The sequence below is a fragment of the Cotesia glomerata genome, linkage group LG1 (assembly GCF_020080835.1).
Source record: "Cotesia glomerata isolate CgM1 linkage group LG1, MPM_Cglom_v2.3, whole genome shotgun sequence".
In the NCBI taxonomy this organism is placed as follows: domain Eukaryota; kingdom Metazoa; phylum Arthropoda; class Insecta; order Hymenoptera; family Braconidae; genus Cotesia; species Cotesia glomerata.
The window spans coordinates 31,389,264-31,414,263 of record NC_058158.1 but is presented as its reverse complement, the minus strand read 5'-3'; the positions used below and the strand labels follow the sequence as shown (position 1 = coordinate 31,414,263).

At 27.3% G+C, this 25,000-nt stretch overlaps 6 protein-coding genes across 11 annotated transcripts; 4 read left to right on the top strand and 2 right to left on the bottom strand.

Moving 5' to 3' along the window:
• LOC123270506 (nucleolysin TIAR-like) lies at positions 1–2,610 on the top strand (the record flags this gene model as incomplete). The annotated part of the gene is given in 1 exon segment (XM_044736592.1): positions 1–2,610. A coding segment is annotated over 1 exon segment (160 nt), but the record flags the coding sequence as incomplete, so codon positions are not given.
• A 1,749-nt stretch (positions 2,611–4,359) lies between these two features.
• On the bottom strand, positions 4,360–7,769 carry LOC123270395 (spastin). Of its 2 annotated transcripts, XM_044736430.1 has the most exons (5): positions 7,214–7,769; positions 6,959–7,129; positions 6,124–6,417; positions 4,953–5,948; positions 4,360–4,884 (listed from the first exon to the last, which is right to left on the bottom strand). In XM_044736430.1, the coding sequence occupies exons 1-5, from the start codon at positions 7,755–7,757 to the stop codon at positions 4,721–4,723; spliced, it is 2,169 nt and encodes a 722-aa protein (XP_044592365.1). In that variant the 5' UTR covers positions 7,758–7,769; the 3' UTR covers positions 4,360–4,720. The 2 variants fall into 2 exon arrangements, with proteins under 2 accessions (XP_044592365.1, XP_044592374.1); XM_044736439.1 differs by lacking the exon at positions 6,124–6,417.
• Positions 7,770–8,294: 525 nt separating this feature from the next.
• On the top strand, positions 8,295–15,630 carry LOC123270512. 4 transcript variants are annotated; one of them, XR_006510620.1, is made up of 5 exons: positions 8,295–8,524; positions 10,015–10,215; positions 14,185–14,289; positions 14,382–14,511; positions 15,223–15,630. XR_006510620.1 is itself a non-coding variant. In XM_044736603.1 (5 exons), the coding sequence occupies exons 1-5, from the start codon at positions 8,449–8,451 to the stop codon at positions 15,233–15,235; spliced, it is 528 nt and encodes a 175-aa protein (XP_044592538.1). In that variant the 5' UTR covers positions 8,388–8,448; the 3' UTR covers positions 15,236–15,630. The 4 variants fall into 4 exon arrangements, 2 of the variants coding, with proteins under 2 accessions (XP_044592538.1, XP_044592547.1); XR_006510619.1 differs by having other exon boundaries at positions 14,185–14,315; XM_044736603.1 differs by lacking the exon at positions 14,185–14,289 and adding an exon at positions 9,828–9,935 and having other exon boundaries at positions 8,388–8,524.
• A 1,117-nt stretch (positions 15,631–16,747) lies between these two features.
• LOC123271501 lies at positions 16,748–17,879 on the top strand. The gene is made up of 3 exons (XM_044737852.1): positions 16,748–17,052; positions 17,149–17,550; positions 17,633–17,879. Exons 1-3 carry the CDS (start codon positions 16,878–16,880, stop codon positions 17,776–17,778), a joined length of 723 nt encoding a protein of 240 aa, XP_044593787.1. The 5' UTR covers positions 16,748–16,877; the 3' UTR covers positions 17,779–17,879.
• A 1,939-nt stretch (positions 17,880–19,818) lies between these two features.
• LOC123266730 lies at positions 19,819–20,806 on the top strand. The gene is made up of 3 exons (XM_044731119.1): positions 19,819–20,133; positions 20,228–20,455; positions 20,617–20,806. Exons 1-3 carry the CDS (start codon positions 19,959–19,961, stop codon positions 20,757–20,759), a joined length of 546 nt encoding a protein of 181 aa, XP_044587054.1. The 5' UTR covers positions 19,819–19,958; the 3' UTR covers positions 20,760–20,806.
• Positions 20,807–21,421: 615 nt separating this feature from the next.
• Positions 21,422–24,716, bottom strand: LOC123268174 (carbohydrate sulfotransferase 11-like). Of its 2 annotated transcripts, none has more exons than XM_044733076.1 (5): positions 24,081–24,711; positions 22,616–23,031; positions 22,223–22,510; positions 21,861–22,096; positions 21,422–21,642 (listed from the first exon to the last, which is right to left on the bottom strand). In XM_044733076.1, exons 2-5 carry the CDS (start codon positions 22,964–22,966, stop codon positions 21,477–21,479), a joined length of 1,041 nt encoding a protein of 346 aa, XP_044589011.1. In that variant the 5' UTR covers positions 22,967–23,031; positions 24,081–24,711; the 3' UTR covers positions 21,422–21,476. The 2 variants fall into 2 exon arrangements, with proteins under 2 accessions (XP_044589011.1, XP_044589019.1); XM_044733084.1 differs by having other exon boundaries at positions 21,594–21,642; positions 21,848–22,096; positions 24,081–24,716.
• Positions 24,717–25,000: the final 284 nt, after the last annotated feature.

The window sequence follows — 25,000 nt, the reverse complement described above, 5'->3', positions numbered from 1 at the left end:
GCAAGCTCAGCAGTACATGAATAGTATGAGAATGCCAGCACCTGCAGCTGGTGCGTGGCAACCAGGACAAGCCACTGCCGCACCACCAACAGGAACAGCTGGTCTTCAGCCTGGACAGCAAACTGTGGTTTATACAATGCCGCAGTATCCTACACAATGAAACCGATCTTGCAGATATTAAGTACGACCAATTGATTTTCGAGACATGTGACAGATCAGATAAAATGGATTTAAAATAAAAAAAAATAAAAATAAAAACAGTAATAATAATTAACTTTCGAAAATATCCAAACAGGGGCTTCTTTGAGTAATCACGTGTCTGGTACAAAAACAAATGCGTTCACGCTCTCTCGATAATGAATCAAGAATAATTTACAAAAAATAAACATTCACACAAAATACATTATTAATTATACATTGATCTTGACGATTCTGCATATCGGAATAATTTGTTATATATTCTTCGAGACTAAAAGTAATACTAACAATTAAAACAAAAACAAAAAAAAAAAAGAATAAATTAAAATGTTGTTCATCTATATATTTCCATATCCAATTGTTAAATCACTGCAAGTGAACTCAAACTATTGTTCAGTGAGTTGAATTACTAGTTTTCAGAAATAAATTTTTAATTAGAATTGTGCGAGCGTGACGTGAACTGTATAATAATTTTGATTGTAGTTTTGCTACGACAGAGCCCTGTACTCATTTAATATTTAATGTCATATCCATATAAAAAAATAATTTGAGTTAAATTTATATTTTTGTTTGTTTCTTTGTGAAGCGTGATTGTCGTTTTGTTCTTTTTTTTTTTCTCTTTATAAAGACAAGTAAGTTTTTTTTTTAAAACAACTTTTTGATGTGAGATAAGTTTTAGTCTCAAGAATAGATAAGAAAAATTGGTTTAACATTACGTGATGAGAACTCTAGGGCTCTTAATGCGGAGCAATCATAGTTAATGTAGAAAATTGATTGGAAACAAAATGATGAATAATAAAATGACAGTGCGTTTATCGTCGGTGGTTGTGAAACTTTTACTTTGTGTTTCACCATCTTGACAAATCATTAAATTAAAATAATTTTATTAATCGTTTAAATAATAAACTATTTAAATTAAAGAATTATAAATTGAACTTTCATTTATATATTAATCGTAATTTAAACATATTATTTTTATTAGTTAACATCTTTTCTTTTCGTCTTTCTTTAACTGTATCTTTTTTTTTCATTCAATTTTACTTTCACTAACATTCAAACTCTCTGTAAATCTAATGATTATTTGTAAATTTTGCTTTATCATTGGACGACATTTTGGTCTCAATTAAGAGAGTTTATTATAAACAAAAATACATGACATGTTGATTTATCCATTAGTGTCTTCCAAGTTATTGTGTGGTTAAATGAAGATTATGTCGAATTACATAATATTTATGATAATAATCCATTTTTAAAATATGATAAACTATGATTAGTAATTTTAATTGAATAATTTATCAAGAAAAAAAATTAATTTTTGTAATTTATTTATTAATTGTAAAGTACTGTTGTAATAACTTTTTTCAATGTGATTTTTTCTGATTAACTATGACGAAATTTTTTGTGTTTTATGTGATTGTAATAACAGCCACCGATGATAAAATAATTTTTTAAGGATGCCCCACAATTTCTATTCGCACTTTTCACCAAAAAAATAAAATAAAATAAAAATTTGTCCATAGTCAGCTATCAAACGTGTAACGCTAAGAAATAATGTATAAAATCAGACAAACAAGTAATTCTGATTTAATGGGATTTTGATAATGACGATGATATAATTAATATATAGATAAAAATTATAATTACAATATAACTAATAAATAAAATTAAACGCTGGCAGCAAAAAAAAATAAAAGATTCTGACTATGGATAACTATTAATCAGTGAAGTAATGGAAGACGTAAAGAAAAATAAAATGATAAAAGAATGTTATATAAAAAATAATTTAGGTATGAGAGGTTCGCAAAAACCTCAACAATGCTTAGGATAATGTTATCTTATAATAAAAAAAGAATAAAAAACAAAAAAAAATAAACAAATTGTCCTTTAAATGAAAAATGAAAGGAATAAATATTTAAAATACATGATCGTATTTTTTTTTCCAACGATTTGTGTCCACAGTAATGATAAACAAATATCACATAAATTTAAACGCAATATAATTTTTATTCACCATCTCATATTTTACATTGTTTATTAATAATTTAAATGGACTTAATATTGTTTTTTGAATTATTTGAATCTAATTGATCGCATAGGCGATGGCGACTAGAAAATAGCGAGTGTATACATAACACATACAATTCTTTATTATTGAATCAACGGCAATTACGCACTAATACTATTAATACTATAAATTTAATATAATTTTTATTTTTAAATATAAATATAATATCGCAAAGTGAAATTATTAATTAACATATACATCGCTACGAAGTAAATAATGGATAATTTGATTATTTTTAAGAAACTGCTTGGAATGGAAGAAAATTTTGGGAGTAAATTACAATAATTTTTAATAATAGTTTGCTTATTACAGTTTTGGAAGTCGTGAAAAATAATTAACTTTGATTTAAGAAACACAACAAATTATCCAATAATATAAGTAATGATTGTTTGTAGCATGTACAATATTGCAATTGTCTGTCATCACATAATTCCATTTAAACGCGTTTGTAAATGTACACCAAAGCATCGATTATAATAACGGATCCACCATTACATCAAGTCCAATATGTAAAATTTAAAAGCCTTCTACATACATCTTATTATTTTTTATTAATTATAAAATATTTTTTGCCATTTCATTCGACACATTAATCAAAAAGTAATCGGTAATTTTCTTATTACATTATTTTTTGTTGATTTTCTTATTTAATTTAATGCTATGAGTTTATAAAAGTAGCAAAATAACTGGATCAAGGCTGAATTGTATCTTAAATCGGAAGGCGTAGGAAAATAGCATTTTTAAAGAAATGCTGTACTTTCCTATTAATCGATTGAATTGATTTCATTATTTTTTTTACGTTATTACTTTTTTTATTACCACAGATTTTGATCAAAATTCAATAATAAATATGTGCTGGTAAGTGCGCATTTTTTATTTTATTTGAAAAACAAAAATATATATATTTTTTTTGAGCTTTGGAAAACATTCTTTTTTTTTTTTTTTTTTTTTCACCCGTACGTTATTTCAAAAAGTAAAAAGAAATCAATGATTTAGTATAATTACAACAATATATGACATCACTATTTAAACATAAAAGTGTTATCAAGCTTATAAATATAATATATACATATAAATATTTTTTTTACGGAATGTTTCGTTAATAAATTAAATAACAAGTTACAAATACGAAGCAATTGTCATGGAATACATAATAAGATTCCTCCAAAAAACTCAACATTAATTACAATTTTTTTCTTCAAATAATCAAAGATAACACATTTAACAAAAAAACAAAACAAAATGTTATTTCATAACAGCCTTCGTGTTTGTACTTATTCGATCAATTATTAAAAAAATGATTCTATTTTGCGTGGCAGTAAGAAGCAACTGCGATTTTAGTAGTACAATTAAGATTGAAGAGGCTCAATGTTTAATTAATATAACAATTCGTTTGAAAATATCACCTTACATCGTCCAATTTTTGCGTACGATTTGAACGACAGTAGTTACGATATTACAATTATTTTTATAAATATATTTATACATATATATATATATATATATATCGAATACCAATTATATATGAAGAGAGCGAATAAATATACATGCAAAATGATAGACATCGATTATCTTTCTGTTATTATTTGCATGCGCAAAAAACAATTATCAATCATTGCAAAAACTTTACGTATTATTGATCAATAATTAAATTAATCATTTAAATTTTACCTATGCTAATTATCTATTCTTAGCTTTCTTGATCATTACACAACCATTGACTAAGAAAACCACAAAAATATTCTCAATCAATTTTCTAATGGGCAAGTCTTTTTTTTGGGTTTCTAATATAAGAAAAAAAATTGGCAATATCACTGTTTTCCAATAACAAAATGGTTTACATTAGGTACTATTTTAATTCGTTGTCTGATAAATTTTTCACTTTTTCAATCGATGTACCTTATTTATTTGCCAATTAAATTTTTCTTTAGAACCATCAGTTCACTGGTATATTATTCTTACGGTTAGTATTGTAGTTTTTGATATATGTATTTTTGTACATGTGTTTCTAACTAGGACTAGATTAGTGACTGATTTTATTTGTTTTTTTTTTGTTTTTTTTTTTTTTTGTTTGTATTGGATACTTTTATTTTATTTTATTATTCTTATGGACGTGCATGGTTGCATTTGTAAATCTAAATATACTCCATTTTTAAAAATTATTAATTCTCAATGTGCTTATTTAATAATTACTGAAGCTATAGAAACTTTTTTTTATCAATTTCTAAACAATTTTCAATCGATTAAATGGCTTATCTTTTCGCAGTGTTGCTAATAATATCACTTAAAAAATTCTCACTTTTATTTACTGATGTAATTAATAACGAAATTTGCCTTGAGGTCTTTCAGTACTTTTATCCTCAGTGCAAAAATAGTAGTAAAAATGTGAGCGCGTTTTTTTATTCGAGGTATTACAAATATTCAAGTATAAGGGCCCTTAAACGGGCACTTGATAAATCAGAGACTTACGTCTCCATACTCAAAACTCCATTTTTCAAAAGCGGCGAGGCTTGACGGTGATACGGATCGGCGAATTCTTTTCAAAGAGTCCAAAAAATCTTGCATAGTGATATTGCGAACAAGATTCAAGTCAAGAGCTTTTACTTGCTCCGGATTAAGTTCTATAATTAAAATATTAAATAAGTCATAGTAAAGAAATAGTAAAAATTATAATTGATAAAAAATTTACCTCGAATCGGTCCAAGTGCAGCATCTTTGGCTAAGCCAGTTAAATCACTTCCAGAATAGCCATCCGTTAGAACTGCTGTTTTATAAAGTTCTTCAGGTGTCAAAGGATCACTGTGCTTACTTAAAAGTCTCTTTAAAAGTGTAACTCGCGTTTGAAGATCTGGCAAAGTAACATAAACTCGTTTAGGAAACCGTCTCAATGCTGCTTCATCTAATTCCTGAGGTCGATTAGTCGCTGCCATAACGAGAACACGTTCATCAGGATTGCAAGGCAGACCATCAAATTCTACCAGGAACTCCGTTTTTAGTCTTCTTGATGCCTCGTGTTCATTGTCACGTCTTTCACTCAGTAGAGAATCAACCTCATCAATGAAAATAACAGATGGTTGAAGCTCTCGTGCTATAGCAAACAGTGCTCTAACCAATTTCTCTCCTTCACCGACGTATTTTGACGTCAAACTAGCCGCAGATATTGAAAAAAATGTAGCATTACATTGAGTAGCCACAGCGCGAGCTAACAAAGTTTTTCCATTACCAGGTGGTCCAAACAACAGCAAACCTCGTGCTGGTGTTCTTAAACCTGTAAACAGTTCAGGTCGAAGAGACGGTAATATTACCATTTCCTGGAGTGCTTGTTTAGCAACTTCTTGGCCAGCAATGTCGTCCCACTGTACTGCAGTACCTCCTTCTAAAATTTCATCTAGAATAACTTGGGCCAGTTTCGGATCAACGCCTTTTAACATTGGAACTTTTCTCGAGGGAGTTCCTCGATTACTGTTTGAACCACCCGGTGTACCAGGACGTCTTATCGGAGATCCATTCCCAGGCACTGACAACTGTCTTCTAATGGACGGAGGTGTCCCTGAAGGCTTGATTGGCGTCGTCCGATGACACGAGTGTGTAGGTGTTGAACGACCCATACTTCGAGGTAAAGTTTGACTTTTACTTATTGTACCTGGTACTCGCTTTCCTGGAACTGTCAGCTTTCTACCAGATGCTGTAACATTGTAAATAAATAACAAAATTATTTTAATTTTATATCATGATTACTTATTTATTTAACAATCAAATTTTAATAATATACACAGTCTAAACTTATCAATAAATTTTAGTAGTTGCCATGCTAGCTATAAATGCAAACAAAAAAAAATAAATTATTGTAAATTAAATACCTTCTGAAGTACGAATATGACTAATTTTTGGTGATATTGGTTTTGGTATTGTTGACTTATTAATATGCGTATGTGCATTGGCAGTATTTGAATTATTGACACAAGGTTTGATAGTATTATTACTAGGACCCGTTAAAGATTCATTTGAACGTAATATCATGTTATTTTTCCTGTTCCTTGGATACTTTATCTTATCATAACTGTCAGATGTATCCGAAGCGCTTTCCTGAGTACTTTTGTCATTACCACGGCAATCATTAGCTAATTCCAATTTTTTCAGCGCACAAATATTTGCTACAAGAAAATAAATAAAAATCGTCTGCGTCATGCTTTACACATAAGGCATAGAACTAAATAATAATAAACACATCTAATAATTATCATTAGTCTTTAAATAAAAATTGTTATATCAACATTTAGTATGATTCACTGTCATTTCAATATACTATTCACATTTATAATTATTTACATAAATATCATGCTAAATTATGACACTGAAGTTAGCAGACGTCTAAAAATTTTTGATTTTTTTTTATTAATTAAATTACAAGTAAAAAGATATTTCTAAAAAATTGCACTTATAGTTTTTCAAGTATTTTAGGTGTGAAATTTTTTTTTTTTGTTTAATTGAAATTTTTTCAATAAAAAATTTCTAAAAGTTTTGAAATGTCGGTTAACTTCATTTTCATGCTAAATTATGTATTAAACATTAAAATTTATGGACAGTTTGTGCATAAATTTGTAACATTTAACAAAAAATAAAATAATAATTTATGAAAGTGCATTCACATAAAGTAAAAAAAAAAAAAAAAGGAAAATTTATAAATAATTATACCTAAAGAATCAAGTCTGTCCTTGGCCATAACCAAGTTAGTTCGCATTTTCTCATGTAATCTCTGTGCTCTTTCATAAACTTCTCCTCTGCCTCCATAGCACTCGACAGCAACTCCCTTTTCTAACTCTCCAATGCCTTTTTTGTATAATTCAATCGCCATCTCTTTATGTCCTAATAAAAGAAAAAAAAAGTAAGGTTATCTATTTATGCAACAAACATCACACTTAGATATATTATTGAATAAATAAACAATACCTTCATTTTCTTCATCAATTTTCAAAGCTTTACTGATAAATTCAAAAGCCCTCCGATGGTGATGTTTTTGTTTAGCTAGCAACGGATCACCAGGACCCGGACCAGCAGGTCTTCTGGCAATTTGCGACATAACCGAATTATCTTGATCACTTGACACGGCCAGTAAATCGTTAGTCTCAGGTCTAACAATAATCTCAAACTGACACTGGCTTTTGTTTGTTTTAGTTCTACGAATCAAGTGGTTCGTCGACGCGTAAAGATACTTAAAAACAACAAACAGCTGATACAGCAGTGTTCTTAACACATTGAAAACTAGTATGAGTGGGAATGATACGATATAGAGATTGCGCTTGTGTATTGACGGTTGCGGAGCATCTATTAAATTATGACGATGATGATGATGGTGGTGGTGATGATGATGATGACTCCCGTAGCTTATTGTAGTCGTAGCTTTATCACTGTTTTCTAATTTAGTAACTCGTAATTTCTTAGGCGACTTTGAGCCAGATTTACGTACTGAGCGCCCGCCATCACTGTACGACATATCCTCCCGCGATAATTCCCTCTTGTTTATTTAAATCCCTTTTTTTGTTTATCGCGTTATCCTCAATCTGATTTCTAAATAAACTTAGACACTTCGACATTCCCGATTGGTAGAATGATTACTAGTCCACTTGCCGGGTAGATTTTTAAGATTTATCGAATTCAAAATAAAAAAATAAAACCTCCTGCAATATTTTATCCACTGGTGTCTTACAGTCACCTAATCCTATATCTATATTATTGGGCGAGTCTATCCGGTCTGTTTACATTCAACTATATTGCTCTGAAGAAAATAGGAACTGTAGTGCTATGTTGTCAACTGGCAAAAGACAACTATCGTACTGACATACAGTAGCAGTTGCAAGCCCAAAAGTTTATTAGTGCAAAGATCTATACTTACTGATTTTTCTTTTTTTTTTTTTTTTTTTTTTTTTTATTTGTCAAACTACACACGCGACTTTATTGATTGTATTTATCTAGAAATAACTGCACGCACTTGCCGAATTCCAATGCACAATGTACATGTACTTGTCTCTCTCGACTTTAACATGATCTGCACCCGCGTGCGCACCCCTCTTCATTTACTTTACTTGCGTGTTAGACAGTTCACATACACAACTAGATCACCTCTGTTAAATGTTTGTTTGCTCACTCTTTTCAATAAGAGATTTAATCTATTAAAGTGAAAAGGCATGATTTTTTTTTCTTCAAATACAATTACACTGGTACCTAGTTCCAAGAATTATTTTATCGCAAATGGATATCGAGGTAGGATTTCTTCATCAAATGCCCTTTTGAGGGGTTAATGAACTATATAATTATCATTGCTTCATATGACCACAGTTTAGTTAATTTCATTTGTCATTATATCAAGTTAATTACTTTAGATGATAATAATGATAATAATTATGAAGAAAAGATTGACTTTTGTTTGCTCAGTCAATTTTACTATTCTTATATTTATCCCGCCAATTTTTTTTTTTGGCAAAGATTTGAAAACTGAGGTTGAGTTAAATATTACAGAAGTATATGTGCATAAATTAAAAACATTAAATTTTTCATATAAAAATTAATGAAAATTAAATTAACAGACATCTGACAACTTTTAGAATTCTTATCATAAAAAATTATAACAAATTAATAAAAAGAAAATTTTCACATGTAGAAGATTTGAAAAACTATAATTGCAATTTTTTTAGTTATAATTCAATTAATGACAAAAATTTTTAAATTTTTAAGCGTCTGCTGATTTCATATTGATTTAAAAAAAAATTTTGGAGAAGTTTTATGAAATAAGGAAGATCATATTTCTGATGGTTATCAATGTACATCCTTCATTTTCAATCATCGATATCAAAATATACTTTTATATTATAAAAATCTGAAATTAAAAGAAAAAATAATTTTTACTGCTTGAAAAATAATTGATTAGTTAAAAAAAAATAATTAATATTTTATAGAACTTTTCATTTTTTTAAACATAGATACAAATTATAATGATGCGGCTTTAATTAGAAAATTTTCAAGGAGAACTTGATTTAAAAATAGATAAAATAATTTTTATTGTCTGATATCCGTTATAATAAAAAAACAATTAAAATTTATTAATGTACATAAATATTAAAACGGTTTTATTAGATTTAATATTTAGTAAGGTTCCTGCATTATTGTACTAATCTTTTCATGGATAATTATTTTTATTAGTTATAAATGATGACATTGATGTTAGAATAATTATCGTCAGCGAAGATAGCTTTTAAGATTATAATTAATTATTTTTGTAGACCCATTAGAATATAAGGAAACATAAAAATAACCGTCCTTATCTATTCATATAGTCCCTATATATAGACTAGATACTTAAAAGAAAAATCATTTCGTCTTAAAATCTGTCAATTTAACAAGTGCGATTTATTGAAGATTTTGTAAGAATTTTCTATAAAAATAATTTAGTCTGTGTAATTTTTCTGCTTTGTAAAACTAACGAAAATTAACTAGTATTTAAAAATGAAAATTCAATCAATTATATTGTTAGGAGTTTTAGGAATAATTACACTTTTTTCTGATTCAGAAGCAAAATTTGAAAATGTACCACAAGAAATATTAACTAAATATTTACCTAAAATTCAGTGTTATGCCGATAAAGCTTCTTGTAATAAGGTCGATGCTCTTTTTAAATGTATAAGTACATTATTTAATCAAATTTAAGAATTAATATATAGAATTTAATTATTAATTAAAATATATTTTTTATGCAGCCAAACTTCCGGAAATTTTAGTTAATAATTGCTTAACTTGTGATGAAGGAATAAAAAGGGAAGCCCAAGAGGAATTGCAGATTTTAAGACAATATTTTTTTACAGATTTTAAGTTCTTATTAGAAAAAAATACTATTCCAATAGTTGTGAACTGTCTTCTTAATGCTGGTCCTTGTGATAGTAGATTAATACTCTTTAAAAGTAAGTTGAAACTAATTTATTACTCTTATAATTTTATAAAAGTGACATTCATACATAAAAAAGTCTTGATAAACCCACGCTAGTATAGTCTAGTCGAGAAGTTGATTTCTTGCGAAAAATAGAGCTCCTTCTCCTAAAAATATGGTCGATGGCTTAAATGATCCGGAATGGCATCTAGAAAAAGACGTTTTTTGGATTTTTTCTGGAGAAGAAAATTACAATTGTTATTAACAAAAAACTGTTAAAAAAATTAGCCGTCCAGCTTTTTGGCAAAATCTCAAAAAGTATAAGTGATAGCTCAAATATTAAAAAAGATTCTGAAAGAGCAAAAAATTTTAGTGAAAAAGTTCTCGACTACCGAAATTATAGCTCCAATGTTTATAATTTTAATTAAGCGTTGAAAATCGGCTTTTGCGCGGCAGTTTCGGCATGCGCGCGCCGCCACTCTAATGAGCGTAGTTTATAAATAATTTTTTTAAGCTATTAAATATTAATTAAAAAATTTGAAAAAATTCTGGTGTCATCTAGACACTTCAAACAATATGATTCCGCGGTAATAAAAGTTGTATCACCATTTTTCAAAAAATTATTCAATTGTTAATTAACATTTTTTTTACGGGTTTGTGTTGTTATAAAAGGCGGTATAAAAGTTTAAATAATTAATCTATAAATTGTTAAACATCTTGGAGCCCTTTTTATAAACATACTCAACGATATGGCGCTATAAAAGTTTATAAAACATTTTTATTTCATTAATTATTAATTTTTAAAGCAACAAAAAAATTAAAAATTTAAATAATGTATGTTAAATAATTTTTTTTTTCTTAAATCTAATTGATTACTGATTTTATATTCTTCTTAGACATCAAATGATTATTTTTAAAATTTTTTTATGCCATTTGTTTATAAACAAATGAATTAATTAAATATTTTTGAAAAAATTTTTTACTACATTGTTAGCGTAAAAAAATTATGATTTAAAAAAAAAAATTTTTTTCTTAAAAACAAGGGTAAATGTACCAGTAGTTGCCCGATTAAGGATTTTTGGCATTTCAATTGATCATAATTTAATTATTATACGTTAAAAAAAAATAATTCAAAGTTTATTTAAACTTTAAATATTTATGTTTTTGATATGTGATATTATTTATTTCAATTATTAATAAAATTACATATAAATTTACATTTAAATGCAGGTAAGATAAAAAAACTAGTAGTTGACCGGCTTGATCCAGTAAATTAACCGGAATGTTCCAGTAGTTGACCGATTATCAAACATTGGTTATTTTGTAAACTTTAATTAGTTTTTTATGTTTAATGTATAATGTTTTGATGCTTATTTATTTAAATTAGATTTGTATTATTAGTAAACAAAATTCGTTTAATTTAGAACAAAACTAACAATAATAAAAACGTAACAGATTCGTAAGTTAGATTCAATAATGACAAAAGCAAAACATTTTTTTGATGTACACGTATGCAATTATTTTAGATAATAACTATTATTTAAAATAAACTATTAATTACTGTAAATTCAGGGTGGGGAGCATCTCTACATTTTATAATCCCTCAGAAAAAATTTTTATTTAAAAAACTCTCAGTATAAAACTCTACAATGAAAACAAATCTATTTAAAAAATCCTTCATTTGAAAATCTCTCAGGAAACAATTGATTACAATGAAACTTCTCTATATCGTAAAACTCTCAGGCGATGCCCCCTCAGAAACAAAAGCTCAATAATTTGCTAAATTCATGTGTATTCTTTTTTAATTAAAATAATCAAAAATATAAAGTTCTAGTTATTAATAATCATAACATCTATAAAATATTTTTTTAAATCTAGTTTTCATTGGACGATCACATTTTGAGATCTCAAAAAACTTTATATTTTTGATTATTTTAATAAAAAAATAATACACATGAATTTAGCAAATTATCGAGTTTTTGTTTCTGAGAGATGCATCGCCTGAGAGTTTTACTATATAGAGAAGTTTCATTTCAATCAATTGTTTCCTGAGAGATTTTCAAATGAAGGATTTTTTAAATTGATTTGTTTTCATTGTAGAGTTTTATACTGAGAGTTTTTTAAAATAAAGATTTCTGCTGAGGGATTATAAAATGTAGAGAAATTCTCTGCAGAGATGCTCCCCACCCTATGACATTGCAAGCAAAACAAATTCACTCAAAATAATATTTATTAACTTTTAATAAATATAAATAAATACTTATTAACTATTAATAAATGTACTCTTTTCTCTTAAATAAATTAAATTATTAATAGCTAATAAATCCTTCTATTAGTATACAAATTTAAACTTGACTCAACAGTCATCTTATCTGAAACACATTAAACACTAAGCATAAATACTTCTTTACTACTAATAATTTAATAATTATAAATTATATCAAATAACAACATTCATGTAAACATTAAATTATCACGTAAACATATTTATATAGATTAGAAACTTACAACTGTGCATGCGGTCAACTACTGGTATTTTGAAAAGTAGCAGATTCCAATAGATGACCGAAGTCATTTATTGATGGTACAACGGTGTTTTATTGTGCTAGTATCTGACCGGTGGTTGAATTGGTATTTATTTGATTATTTTTGTAAAATCTTATTAAAAGATTTGTTAAGAAACTATTAAAGACTACTTCAGAATTTAATTTGACAAGATTAACCTAATAGAAACTTTTTTGTTAACTAAAACATGTAGTCACCTCTCGGATACTCTACTATAGTTATTGACCGACTTTATTTATTTATTTATTTATTCAATTTAAATGCCAAGGCAAGAGCCAAATGGCAAAATTATACATAGTGTGATTAATTAAAGTACATGTAAAACTATAAACATAGTCATCATCTAAATATAAAAAAAAAAAATATAAACCACCATGAAAACCACTCATGGATTTGAGCAATAAAGTTTTGTACATATCAGTTTATCTATAAATTATGTAGAGTGAATGCAGTCTTTGGTTACTATGTCTCTCTGAGTTCAAGAGCGTAGAAAAATTCAAATGCTTTGGATTTAAATGCCTCAATGCTAATTGAATTTATAACATCCAATGGTATTTCACGCCAAAGGCGTATTGATGATATTAAGAAAGAGTGTTCATATACTGCTGTTGAGAAGTTTGGAAAGCTAAACGAGACATTGTTATACTTTGAAGCCAGCCTTTCCGAGCGTCTTATATCTTGTGGCTCCTCAACAAAGAGACACCTCAAAAAATTTGGTTCACCAGAACTGAACAGTTTATACAGGAAACAAGCTAGGAGATACAATCTTTTTGATTTGATTGAGAACCATTTTAAGGAGCGACGATAAGGAGTGATATGGTCATCACGCTTCAGATCGAAAATGAACCTGATGCCGTTGTTCATCAATCGCTGTAATTTATAGTCTAATCTTTTAGAGTTATCTATCAATACCAATGAGCAATAATCAATTATTGGAATAATTAAAGCCGTGATAAGTAATTTGCGATTTGCGGTAGATAGTATGTTCTTCCTATGTTTGAGGCTGTTAAGTGTACCATAGACCTTACGCGAGGTATGAGCCACATGAACATCCCAGAAGAGATTGTTTGTTATATGCACCCCAAGATGTTTAGTTGAATTAACATATGGGATGACATTTCCATGTACAGTGATTTGAGGAAGATCAAAGTCATCTAGCCATTTCAATTTCCTGCTGCTACCCAATTCAAATCGTTTTTACACAGTATGAACTAAGCTTTCATATAAATTTTCAACCTAACGTTTATCTCTTTTAGCTCTTTAATTACACGCATTTATTTATGAAAATTTGCATTTTATATTTCTTACAATGCTTATATCTCATAAACAAATAATGTTATGACTAATATGCTTCAGAACTTATTTGTTACTTGATAATTAAACTATTCAAATCTATTTTTTTTATATTTTTAACCATATTTTTCGACCATATTTTTAGGAGAAGGAGCTCTATTTTTCGCAAGAAATCAACTTCTCGACTAGACTATAGGAGAATATAAGGGCCTTGCATAAACGCGAAATGGATTTATTGGGATTTTTTTACGTATGAGTAGACATATTAGTTTAAGAGTAAATAAAATTTGTTGAACTAAAAATGATTTATATTTAATTTATTAATTCTATTTTTAATTACAGGTAAATTACCATTTTTCTTGAAAAGTAATGAATGCCCTGATTGTACAGACGACTTTATTAACAAAATGAAAAAACGAATTGATTATCTCAAAAAATTTCATCCGCAAAAATGGCAACAAATTGAACAGATGTATGGTCAATAACATTTTATTATATTATTGTTTCTTAAATATTTATAGATTTTTCCCTTCCCCACATACAGCTCTTTTCCCTGTCACATTAAATTCTTCCCAAAAATGAATAAATTGGTACAAAGAAATAAATAAATATGTAACTGTGCCTCCCAAATCATAAATTGTAAATGAGATACATTGTTATTATCTTAAAAACAATAAATATACATACATACATACATACAATATTTATAGATTTTATAATATATGATTTGAATAAATATTTTTATTGAAAAAAAATTTTTTTTTAATTTAATTCAAATAAATACATTGTCGAGAAAAAAAAAATAATCTTAAAATTTCTCATGTATTATGAAATTTATTTGAACATTATTTATCAGTTATAATCCGTCTAATCTCATAGAATTAAATTAAAATATTTCTTTTAAATTATTTCGCGTCTATACTCTAGTAGTCTGTCATTAATTATCTTGGATGACTCATAAGCTTTTAAAATAAATTCTTTTACTTTTTATTATCTTGTTGTCAGATAGCAAAATTCGACTCTTCTTTCGATTCTTTCCATATTCATAAGGGTATTGGAGAATAATAATATAAATTTATCTATTTTTGCTATCATCTATATAATTGAAAAAAATAATCCTTTTTTATCAATGAAGATAACTAAAACCAAAAATTAAAATTTTTAATTTTATCTTTCGGAACAGGTTTTGGGTATAATACTCGATCCCTATTCGATAATTTACCTGCCAACGTTGTTACAAAGGGCGGAGCAACAGAATATATAAAGACGAGCAGATTTTATTTTTTACCAGTCGTAGACGAATTGTTTGACTACTAGTCACAAATTTAATAAGTTTGCTTCTGATTTAATAAGTTTGATTCGTTAATAATCATATCAATATGAAAACTCAAATTATTTTCTTGTGCGTTTTGGGAGTTATTGCTTTAGTATCATGCGCTCCACATGGATCATTCGATAACCAACCGAAAATTACTCCCGAAGAAATTATGAACGTGGAAAGTCAGTTGCCATGTGTCCTCCAGCAGCCTGGAGCAGTCTGCTCTGCTATCGGAGAGAGGGCAAAAAGTGAGTATATTTTAATTAACTGAAATATTTATAGATGAAAAAGTTTTTAATTTATCTTATATAATAATTATTTTTTAACTGTTTAATAATTCATTTTTCTTTTCAGATGTGTTACCAGAAGTTCTTCAAAAGGGAAAATGCTCGAAATGTACTCCTGATGAGGACGTGAAAATCCAGCGAACTCTACTCATCCTGCACCAGGAATTCCGTCAATATTTAACCAAACTTAAGGAAATTTACGGTAATAAGCAAACTTATCACAATTCCAACTGAATTCATCAAGAAAAATAACTTTGCAAGAGAAGACACAAATCATCCAGGAATTTTTTTATCAGAAATATTATTTGACTAGAGTAATACAGTAAATATTCCATAGAAAAGTTTTCAACTTTATTAATTAAATTGTATTGTATTGATATTTTCATATTAAATAAGAATTAAAATACTATCAAATTCTACGTTTTGTTGATTTATTAATAATTTTCTTAATTAATACTTATATAATATAATTTTAATAATATTATAATGTAATATAATTATATAATATAATTTTTTTCAGTTCAATAATTAAAAAAATAAATGGTATCATTACGAACAAATAATTTAATACGTTATGAAATTTTTCATTTATTAATTTTAATAATGATCTATGAAACTAATTAAAATATAAAAGTACAAAAAATTTTTAATTTCTTTCAAGTATTTAGAAGAATTTACTATCTGACGGAGACAATAGATAGCAATAGTTGGTCAGTCTTGGAATTTTTTAGAAATTGTAGAAAATTTAAACGTACTGTACTTACACATTTTTCACAAAAGTTTCAAGGATGATACTCAGTCAAGGGCAAACTTTCTCCAAAATTTATTTTCATCTTTATTACCCACATTTTATAATATATTATACTTGTCGTAAATTCGACCCTCATATAATTCCTTAAATGATGAAAGAAAAATATTTTTAAATATTAAAAATAATAAGAATAAGTAATAAATTATACTATAGTCAGTTTAATACCTGAAAAAATTTAAGTGTGAAGTATTTATATTGTTCGCTAAGGGTACTCAGATACTAATCACCTAAAAAAAATTTTTACTTTAAATATACTTTCTCCCTAATTACCTGGGTCCTAATTACTCTGTATATAATATCTGCCAGAGTGTAAACGACAGACAAAACTAGCTTTGCAGTTATTCAGAAAACTTTGACGGTGTAAGACGCTTTCTAGTTATCACAAAAATAGTTTCACTAAGTGTACTATCAAGTAAAGAACAATGAATATCAAATTTTTTTATTTATTATCGACTTTTGTCGGAGTTTTTGCGTTAGTTTTAAATGTGAATGCTAAATACGAAAATGTTCCATCTGATATTCAGAAAACTTATTTGCCGTACATTGATTGCGTTCTAGACCGAAAATCATGTAACTTTATAGGAGACCAAGTTAAAAGTAAGTTTATTTTAAATGTATAATAAAAAAATATCAATTATTTTTATTGCTTTCTCTCTAATCAATAGTAAATTATGAATTTGTAATAAATTATAGAATTGCTGCCTGATTGGTTTAAAAATGAATGTGCTGATTGCGATTCGATGATAAAATCAGAAGCAAAAAAAAGGATACCCAATATACAAAAATATTTCCCTGAAGATTGGCAATTAATTGAACAAAAGTATGGTGGTAAATCGACTGCTAAGCAAACGCGCCCGACATTTTCGGCACCGAGTAAATCAACCATTGTAATTGGAGGAGAAAAATCCCGTCCAAAATTTTCCGCGCCCAGCAAACCAACGGACCAGGACAATCAACCACGCGAAAAACTAATAATATCGGGAAATACAGCTTCTCCTGAAGTTTTATTCGCAAACGATCAATCTTTCGGAGCGAAAGCTGTCGTATGTTTAATAATGAAGAAAAATTGTGACGAGCAAATGAAGTTCTTCAAAAGTAAGCAGCAAAATTTTTAGCTTTCTTGGGTAATGAAATAAGTTTTAACTGGTTAATAAAAATTTATTTTTGTTCATCACAGGATCAATTTTTCTTTTTACAATAATCAATACATGCCCCGGATGCGAAAATCCAAAGGTTTATGAGTTTTTCACACAAACGAAGAATTTTTTGAAAAAATCCTTTCCTCAAGTCTTACAAGACATTATTGTTAATAAAGGAGAATAAGTAGCATAATTTAATAAATAATCATGTTCATAAACTATGTATCGTATTAACATTTATAAATAACATCTTCATTGAATAAAATTATCAAAATATAAAAATAATTTACTTTTATTAATTGATTAATTTATATTTAATTTAAGAGAATCAGCGCTCAAATGAGAATCCTCTTTCTTCACTCATTAAGAAGAGAAAAATATGAAAAAAAGATATCAGATATTTTCCATAAATTTATTAGATATTATAATAAAAAAAAAAAAATATAATTTTTAAGAAGAGCTGATTATAACAATAAAATTGAAGCAAAAAAGATTTGAAGCATCGGAAGAATTCTGTTTTTTCAATATTATTTTTAAAGAGATCCTTGTGAAGTTGTTATTAATTCAATCACGGGAAAATTATTAAAATATGAAAGTTCAAATAATTCTAAACATAAAAAACAAACTGTTTCCGAACTACTTTCGTTAAATTTTAATTTTGAAATTGGATAAAAAGCTAGATTATACATGGAACTAAATGGACAGTATAAGTTGATATTTTTTCAAAATAACTCTAGAAACAGCACCTTAAACTTTTACGGAATAATAATTATTATTTAAACTTTCATAATTTTACAAAACCTTTTAACTTTATATTTAATTGTAATTTACATATTTCTTCTTTATTCTCTACTATTGTTGCCACAAAATTCTTTCTTATAATCTGAAAAAATAGATATTTATTTATTTATTCAATTTTTATGTCAAGGCAAACTAGTCGAATGACAATAATATACATAATTTTTATAATCAAACTCCAGAAATCAAACTCCAATGTACATACCTATTGCTAAATCTAACTTTTCTCAGGCAGCGCCAATATATCGCATCTCTAATACAGTGAATCGCTTTTATCAATGGGAACCTGCACTTGATATGTTGAATTGTCCTAGTGGCTATGTAACTGCGTTACTTGGCAAACTAGCAACTAAGTGGCGTTAAAGATGTGCAATTATGAATTAATAGTTAATAAGTAATTTTTAATAGGTAATAATTAATAAGTAATAAGCAATAATTACTCAGCAATTTTTATGAGTGGAAATGAATGAAATCACTATGCTAGCTATAAGTCATCTTGTTATACATCAAAAATTTATTTTTCTTATGTACTAACGATTGTATTATTAACCCTGTTAATGGCCTAGGCTGTTGGGTTTGTTTATTGAAATAAAATAAAATAAAATAAAATAATAAAGTACACGTATAACAATATTAAATATATAAGACTAACATCATCATATTTTAAGGAAGTTAATAATTTTGAATGATTTAATAATATAGTTGCAAAATTCAATAGTACTGTACTATTTATAAGAATGAGAACAACAATAGAATCAATGAGCAATATTTGAAAGCTAATTTTTTCAATGGTAACATATTAGATACTTTAGTAATTTAGAATGTAAATTTTTTATTTTAAATTTTTAAATGGCCTGTTTGACATTTATAGTACATTTTCTCGTTCTATAGTTTCACAAAAAATTCAAAAGCTTTATTTTTGAAGGAGTCTAGACTGAGTGATTCTATGACTTCAGTGGGTAGCTCTTTCCAAATTCGAATTGCAGAGATTACAAATGAATGCTCGTAGATTGTAGTCGAGAAATTTGGCATTTTGAAAAGAATGTTATTAAATTTCGCTGCAATTCTGTCAGATCTTCTGATATCAGATGGTTCTTCTATAAAAAGACTCCTAAGGAACTTGGGTTCACCCGAGTTTAGAAGCTTGAACAAAAGCAAGCTAAAGCGTAAAGTCTTTTGGATTTAATTGTGAGCCAATTTAATTCACGCCTGTAAGGAGTGATAGATATCTAAAATACTTTGAAGTAATAGACATTCTATTCTTCAAATAACGATAAATAACTCAAAAGTACTTGAGTAATTTAGGTTCATTAAAAACACATTAGGAGATCTGATAAATTGAATAGAAAGAAAATTCTAACAGCACGTTTCGAAAACTTTAGGTAAGCTGTAAAAGCGTAAGGAACTGTTCGAAATAATCTGACTGAAAAGATAAGTAAATAAAACATAAGTTGAAATTACTTCAGTAGTGCTGTGTCGGCTGTTATTGAAAGTGTTGAAATGTATAAAAATTATATTTTAACTAGTTATTTAAATTATTTAAGTTAGTTAATTCTTGCATAAAAAATGGTCAATTTCGTGAAAGTAATAAGACTGATTATAGCAGGAATGTCATTTAAATTAAACGTAGAAACTTATAAAGATCAAATTGAATCAGAAATTAAACAAGAGTTTATAAGTCGTTTTTTTTGTGTTCTGGGAACAGATGAATTTTGTGATGCATTTGGAGAACGAATAAAATGTAAGTGAGAATTACTAATGAATAATAATCTTAATGTATTTTGGAATAAATTAGCAAATGATATAATTATTTAAGTACAATTATATTTTCACAGCTAACATGGTTGATCTATTGGAAAATCAGTGTTCAAAATGTTCATTACAAATGCAAGCTATAGGTTCAAGAGCGATTCCGTATTTTAAAGATCAATTTCCAGATTTATGGATACTTCTTGTTAAAAAATATCAAGAAAAAGAAAATTCCATAGAATCTTATTTTTTGAGCGCTTACGAATGTCTTATTAAGGACTTAAATTGTAGTTCATCACTTGAATTATTAAAAAGTTTGTATTAATTTTTTTTACATTTTGCAGTATAAATATATAAATATATTTTATGTTTAAAGGATTAATTTTCCAAAATTCCGAAATATATTTTACTGCATAATAATTTGAATTTGTTGGTAAAATTGGATTAATAATTTCGTACGTGCTTTATCTTATAGAAGCTCTACCAGTGATAATAAAATTGAAATTTATTCCTGGAGAAAAAGAAGTGACGATATTGGTTGGTCAACAGTTGAGAATAGTGGAGAAAAAATTCCCTTTTGTATATCAAGAATTGCTGGACAAATTTAAAGTTTCATAACTCTAACAATTTTGTTTATGTATATGTTTGTATTTTTATAAAAAAATTATATCCTTTGTATTATATGTAACAATTAATTAATTTATTTCAATTAATAAGATTAGAATTCAACCACGGGTATCAATTGTTTATTATCATTATTACTATTATATTTATAAAATTTAATATCAAGTAATTAATTTCTTTATAACAGTTTTAAAGAATTGATAAGTATTATAATTATCATCTTGGAATCTAAATAATTCAATTAGCTTAAAAATATATTTACAAAACCAACAATGTTACGTATAATGATTGTGAATAAACACTATGTGTAAGTCATATAATCATTAATGTCATATGTGTCACCACAAAATTCTTGAGGTATGTAATAAGGACATATCTATTGATAAAAATATATTTTAGTACTCAGAAATTTATTTATCTTAATTGTTCTACGCCAGAAGAATCAATCATTAAAAAGTTAAACAAAAAAATAGATCTTAATTATTATTATTTATATTTTTTTGTACATGTGGCATAAAGATGACAGAAATTCTTTAAAATTAATAAATATTTATATCATAGTATTTATTATTTTAATATTTATTAAATTAAAATTCGAGCACCATCTCGATAATCACAGATTTCAAAGGTATAAAATAAACTAATGACTTAAAAAATATTTACATACATCAATATATTATAAATAATATGTATTCAATATAAAAATCTCTGTCATGCTAAAGAAAATCCAAGAACTGGTTCTAAAGTATATTCAAATAGTTTTAGATCCATTTTGTACATTTTAGCCAATTTTTTCATCTGCTTATAAGTAAGCATTGAATAATAATGCTCCAATTTTCCTGCCGTTGGCTCATTGCTAGATGCTCTCATTGGAAATCTGCAAAAGAAATCCACTATAAGTATCAAAGTAACACACTGATAAAAAAATTAACTTGAATCAAGTAAAATTCATTTAAATTTCTTAATTTAAGAATTTTTCTACTCAATTCAAGAAAATTAAGTTTTTTAGAATTATTTACTTAATTCATAATTCAAGTAAATTTTTTTTTCTGTCCAATAGTATTAATAATAATTAAACTTAAAACTAATAATTACGTTAACGATCCAGCGCCAATTCTTTCCAATATTTCCATAGCATCTTCCGCAAGTGTTTCATACTTGCTAATAAGATTGTAATTAACATCACAAGGCAAACACAATTGATAAATAGGTTTCCAATGTTCATTACTCGTACCATTCATATTTTTGTCTGTTATAAAATCAACAAACTCACTGAACGTAACGTCATCCCCTTTAGCTAAAGACTCTTTGCTCGGATTTCTTCTAAAACTCTGTTATAAAAATATTGCGTTGTTAATAACATGATTTTTGGATAAAAATTAAATTTATGTATAAGGAAATACTTGAATATTTATAAAAAAATTCGCTGGCGTTAAATAAATTTCCTTGACATTTACCTTAATGATCCTTCGACCGAAACGGGTTTGAAAGTACTTTGCACTTATTTCATCTTTAGCTTCAAATTTATTTCTGTATGCCGATAATAATCTTTCAAGCGGATGTCTCACAACAATAAGTGTATCATAGTTCGATAATTTACGTTCTATCTCTGTCATTGTAAAATTACTCAACCGTTTAAAAGTTCCTGCGGCGTGTGTAAGATTCCCGGGTATCTCCAGTGGATTGTTTCCAGACCATTTACCAGTTGCAATCATCAAAACACGTTTCCAATTAGTACATGCAACCTGTATATTAAAGCAATTACTGTTATAATTATTATTATTATTATAATCAAAGAGAAATTGAAAATATAATTTATCTAAAAATGAAGATTAATGATTTATTAATACCTTTGGAACGTAGCAATAAAGCAATTCAAGCTCATCATTAACAAGTATGTTTCTAAAATCATCAGGCACTAAGATACGTTCGTTAACTTGTTTTGTTGTCATAATATCTTCACAGTTATATTGCAGCTTCTCTTGGCGTTCTATCAAAGCGGATCTTGCTAATGCATTTGAACCGATCGACGAGTAATCCGGTTTGTGTCGTTGAAATTTAGTTGATAGTCCATCATTATTATTATTTACAACACTATTGCTATTATTATTATTATTATTATTATTAGTTTCCAAGTGTACGAAGGTGAACATTAGGTGAGTTGTTATTAGTATTATCTTCATGACTCGCCATTGTATCATTATACTTTGACCTTCGCTTCATTGATTTACCTTGGGCGTCTGGATACGATTAACCAAGTCGTTCACTTCGAAAAAAAATATTATACGAGTCAAAAGGATATTTTTTTACCTCCAAAATTTATTAAAATTATAAACTGCAAGTTGTTATAAATAAATTCTTGGTACTTAAATTATATATTTAGTAGGCGGAAAAATAGTCTTCTTAAGTGTCTGTGATTATGTTCTATGAAATAGGCGTCTGGAGCTCACGGGTTGAGTATTTTATTGTTATTATTATCATTATCATTAATGGTGGATAATTTAGAAAGAGGTCAATTGTTTTTCTTGCTTCGCGTTAGAAGTATTAAGTATATCGAATAACTGGATTCTATTGGGTGTCAGTGGGTCGTTTTTGCAAGATAAATATTTTTTTTTTTTTATCGATTCCAGTTTTTTTTATCACGATTAATATTTATATGAGTAAAAATAAAAAAATAAATAAAATAAATGGTCAGAAAAAACGGATATTTAATTCTCAATGAAGCTGACGTGAATACGAAATTGAGAGTGTGTAAAAAAATAATATTTTACTGAAACAAATTGATTTGTATGCTTTAACAGTTGTAAGATTAAAAGAATTTAAGGAATTTGATGCATTTGAAAGGTCAGAGGAGCAAAAAGAATGAGTAACTGTACGTTATTTGCGCGCATCCGAGCTTTAAAAACCGCGAAAAATTAATTCAGTACCAATTTAAACGGACTAACCATTACATCCATTAAGATAACAAGCTAGAAAAGAGATTGTTTTTTATTTTTTATCTTAAATAAATGCTGAGTAACTCACGTGGCTATTACAATCTAATTGATTATTACGGCATTAAAGTTACCGTAGGTCAAAGATTAGACAACATTTATTTTGTAATAAATAATTGATCAATAGAATTAGCAGCAAAAAATTAAAGTTAAACAATTTATCTTGAACTTTTTTTTTTTCAAATTTTAAATTTATAGTTTAAAATAAATTTATCAAAAAAAGCAATTACTTTTTACCACATTACGCAAGTTGAAACTTTTTAATTGGCCAATAAAAAGAATAGTATATATAAAATCAAAGTGTTATGTGTCCGATACTCACATTAAAAAATCCTCTGGGTATTTGCTAAAAAATAAAAACCTGTCTATTCCGTCAGTAAATGACACATTCACCGAACACAAGACCTTGGTGAAATAAAAGTTGGACGTAGAGATCCGAACAAGTTTACACTTTAACTCAATTTACAGAACAAGGTTTCTTTGAGCACGAGTGAAGGTCTCTCCCCGAAACCCACTCTCGATCACCACGCGATCTACTGCCGATACTCGCGATTTTTAAAGTTTTTAATTTACTTTTTTTCGATTAAATATTCAAATGGAATGTAAGCCGGCAGACAATTTCGTGATACATGTTGTTTTGCGCATACATTAACGTCTACGCTTAAGAAACATAAACACTGGCTCAGGGCACCATTTACCATCCGACAGGTAATGAGCGTTGATGCATATATTTTACTCGTTACAATACGTAACTGCAATTACTTTGCGTGCAGAGATTCAGAGAAAGACTCTACTCTCAATCTACTACACTTGATAATATCCATTTCATAGTTTGGAGCGTACTCCCTCTTAAAATCTCCACTGTCTCCTTCTCATCTCTTCTCGAATTTACGTTAGTCGCCTTTTTTTATTATTTTTTTGCAATCTCTTTTTTATTTTTCTTTCATTCCATCTTACTATAAACTTTTTGTCGATCTTTCAAACCAACGGGAATTAAATAAAGATAGAAATATACACTGATAGAAGGATTTCTTAGTATTTAAGAAGATTTCTTTGTATTTAAGAAATAATTTCTTAAACATCGTTTTTTAGTATTTAAAAAATATTTCTTAGTATTTAAAAAATATATATATTTCTTAATATTTAAGAAATATTTCTTAAATACAAAGAAATATTTTTTAAATACTAAGAAATGATGTTTAAGAAATGGTTTCTTAAATACAAAGAAATATTCTTAAATGT

Excerpts from the sequence above, each read along its gene's own strand:
- LOC123270395 (XM_044736430.1), bottom strand. The coding sequence starts at position 7,757 with ATGTCGTACAGTGATGGCGGGCGCTCAGTACGTAAATCTGGCTCAAAG. Across the intron at positions 6,418-6,958 it reads GGACAGACTTGATTCTTTAG|CAAATATTTGTGCGCTGAAA; the intron begins GTATAATTATTT and ends ATTTTCTTGTAG. Across the intron at positions 5,949-6,123 it reads TCATATTCGTACTTCAGAAG|CATCTGGTAGAAAGCTGACA; the intron begins GTATTTAATTTA and ends ACAATGTTACAG.
- LOC123270512 (XM_044736603.1), top strand. The coding sequence starts at position 8,449 with ATGATTTTTTTTTCTTCAAATACAATTACACTGGTACCTAGTTCCAAG. Across the intron at positions 9,936-10,014 it reads GGTCGATGCTCTTTTTAAAT|CCAAACTTCCGGAAATTTTA; the intron begins GTATAAGTACAT and ends TTTTTTATGCAG. Across the intron at positions 10,216-14,381 it reads TAGATTAATACTCTTTAAAA|GTAAATTACCATTTTTCTTG; the intron begins GTAAGTTGAAAC and ends TTTTAATTACAG.
- LOC123271501 (XM_044737852.1), top strand. The coding sequence starts at position 16,878 with ATGAATATCAAATTTTTTTATTTATTATCGACTTTTGTCGGAGTTTTT. Across the intron at positions 17,053-17,148 it reads TATAGGAGACCAAGTTAAAA|AATTGCTGCCTGATTGGTTT; the intron begins GTAAGTTTATTT and ends AATAAATTATAG. Across the intron at positions 17,551-17,632 it reads GCAAATGAAGTTCTTCAAAA|GATCAATTTTTCTTTTTACA; the intron begins GTAAGCAGCAAA and ends TGTTCATCACAG.
- LOC123266730 (XM_044731119.1), top strand. The coding sequence starts at position 19,959 with ATGGTCAATTTCGTGAAAGTAATAAGACTGATTATAGCAGGAATGTCA. Across the intron at positions 20,134-20,227 it reads ATTTGGAGAACGAATAAAAT|CTAACATGGTTGATCTATTG; the intron begins GTAAGTGAGAAT and ends ATATTTTCACAG. Across the intron at positions 20,456-20,616 it reads ATCACTTGAATTATTAAAAA|AAGCTCTACCAGTGATAATA; the intron begins GTTTGTATTAAT and ends TTTATCTTATAG.
- LOC123268174 (XM_044733076.1), bottom strand. The coding sequence starts at position 22,966 with ATGATACAATGGCGAGTCATGAAGATAATACTAATAACAACTCACCTA. Across the intron at positions 22,511-22,615 it reads TTTATTGCTACGTTCCAAAG|GTTGCATGTACTAATTGGAA; the intron begins GTATTAATAAAT and ends TTTAATATACAG. Across the intron at positions 22,097-22,222 it reads TCGGTCGAAGGATCATTAAG|AGTTTTAGAAGAAATCCGAG; the intron begins GTAAATGTCAAG and ends TTTTTATAACAG.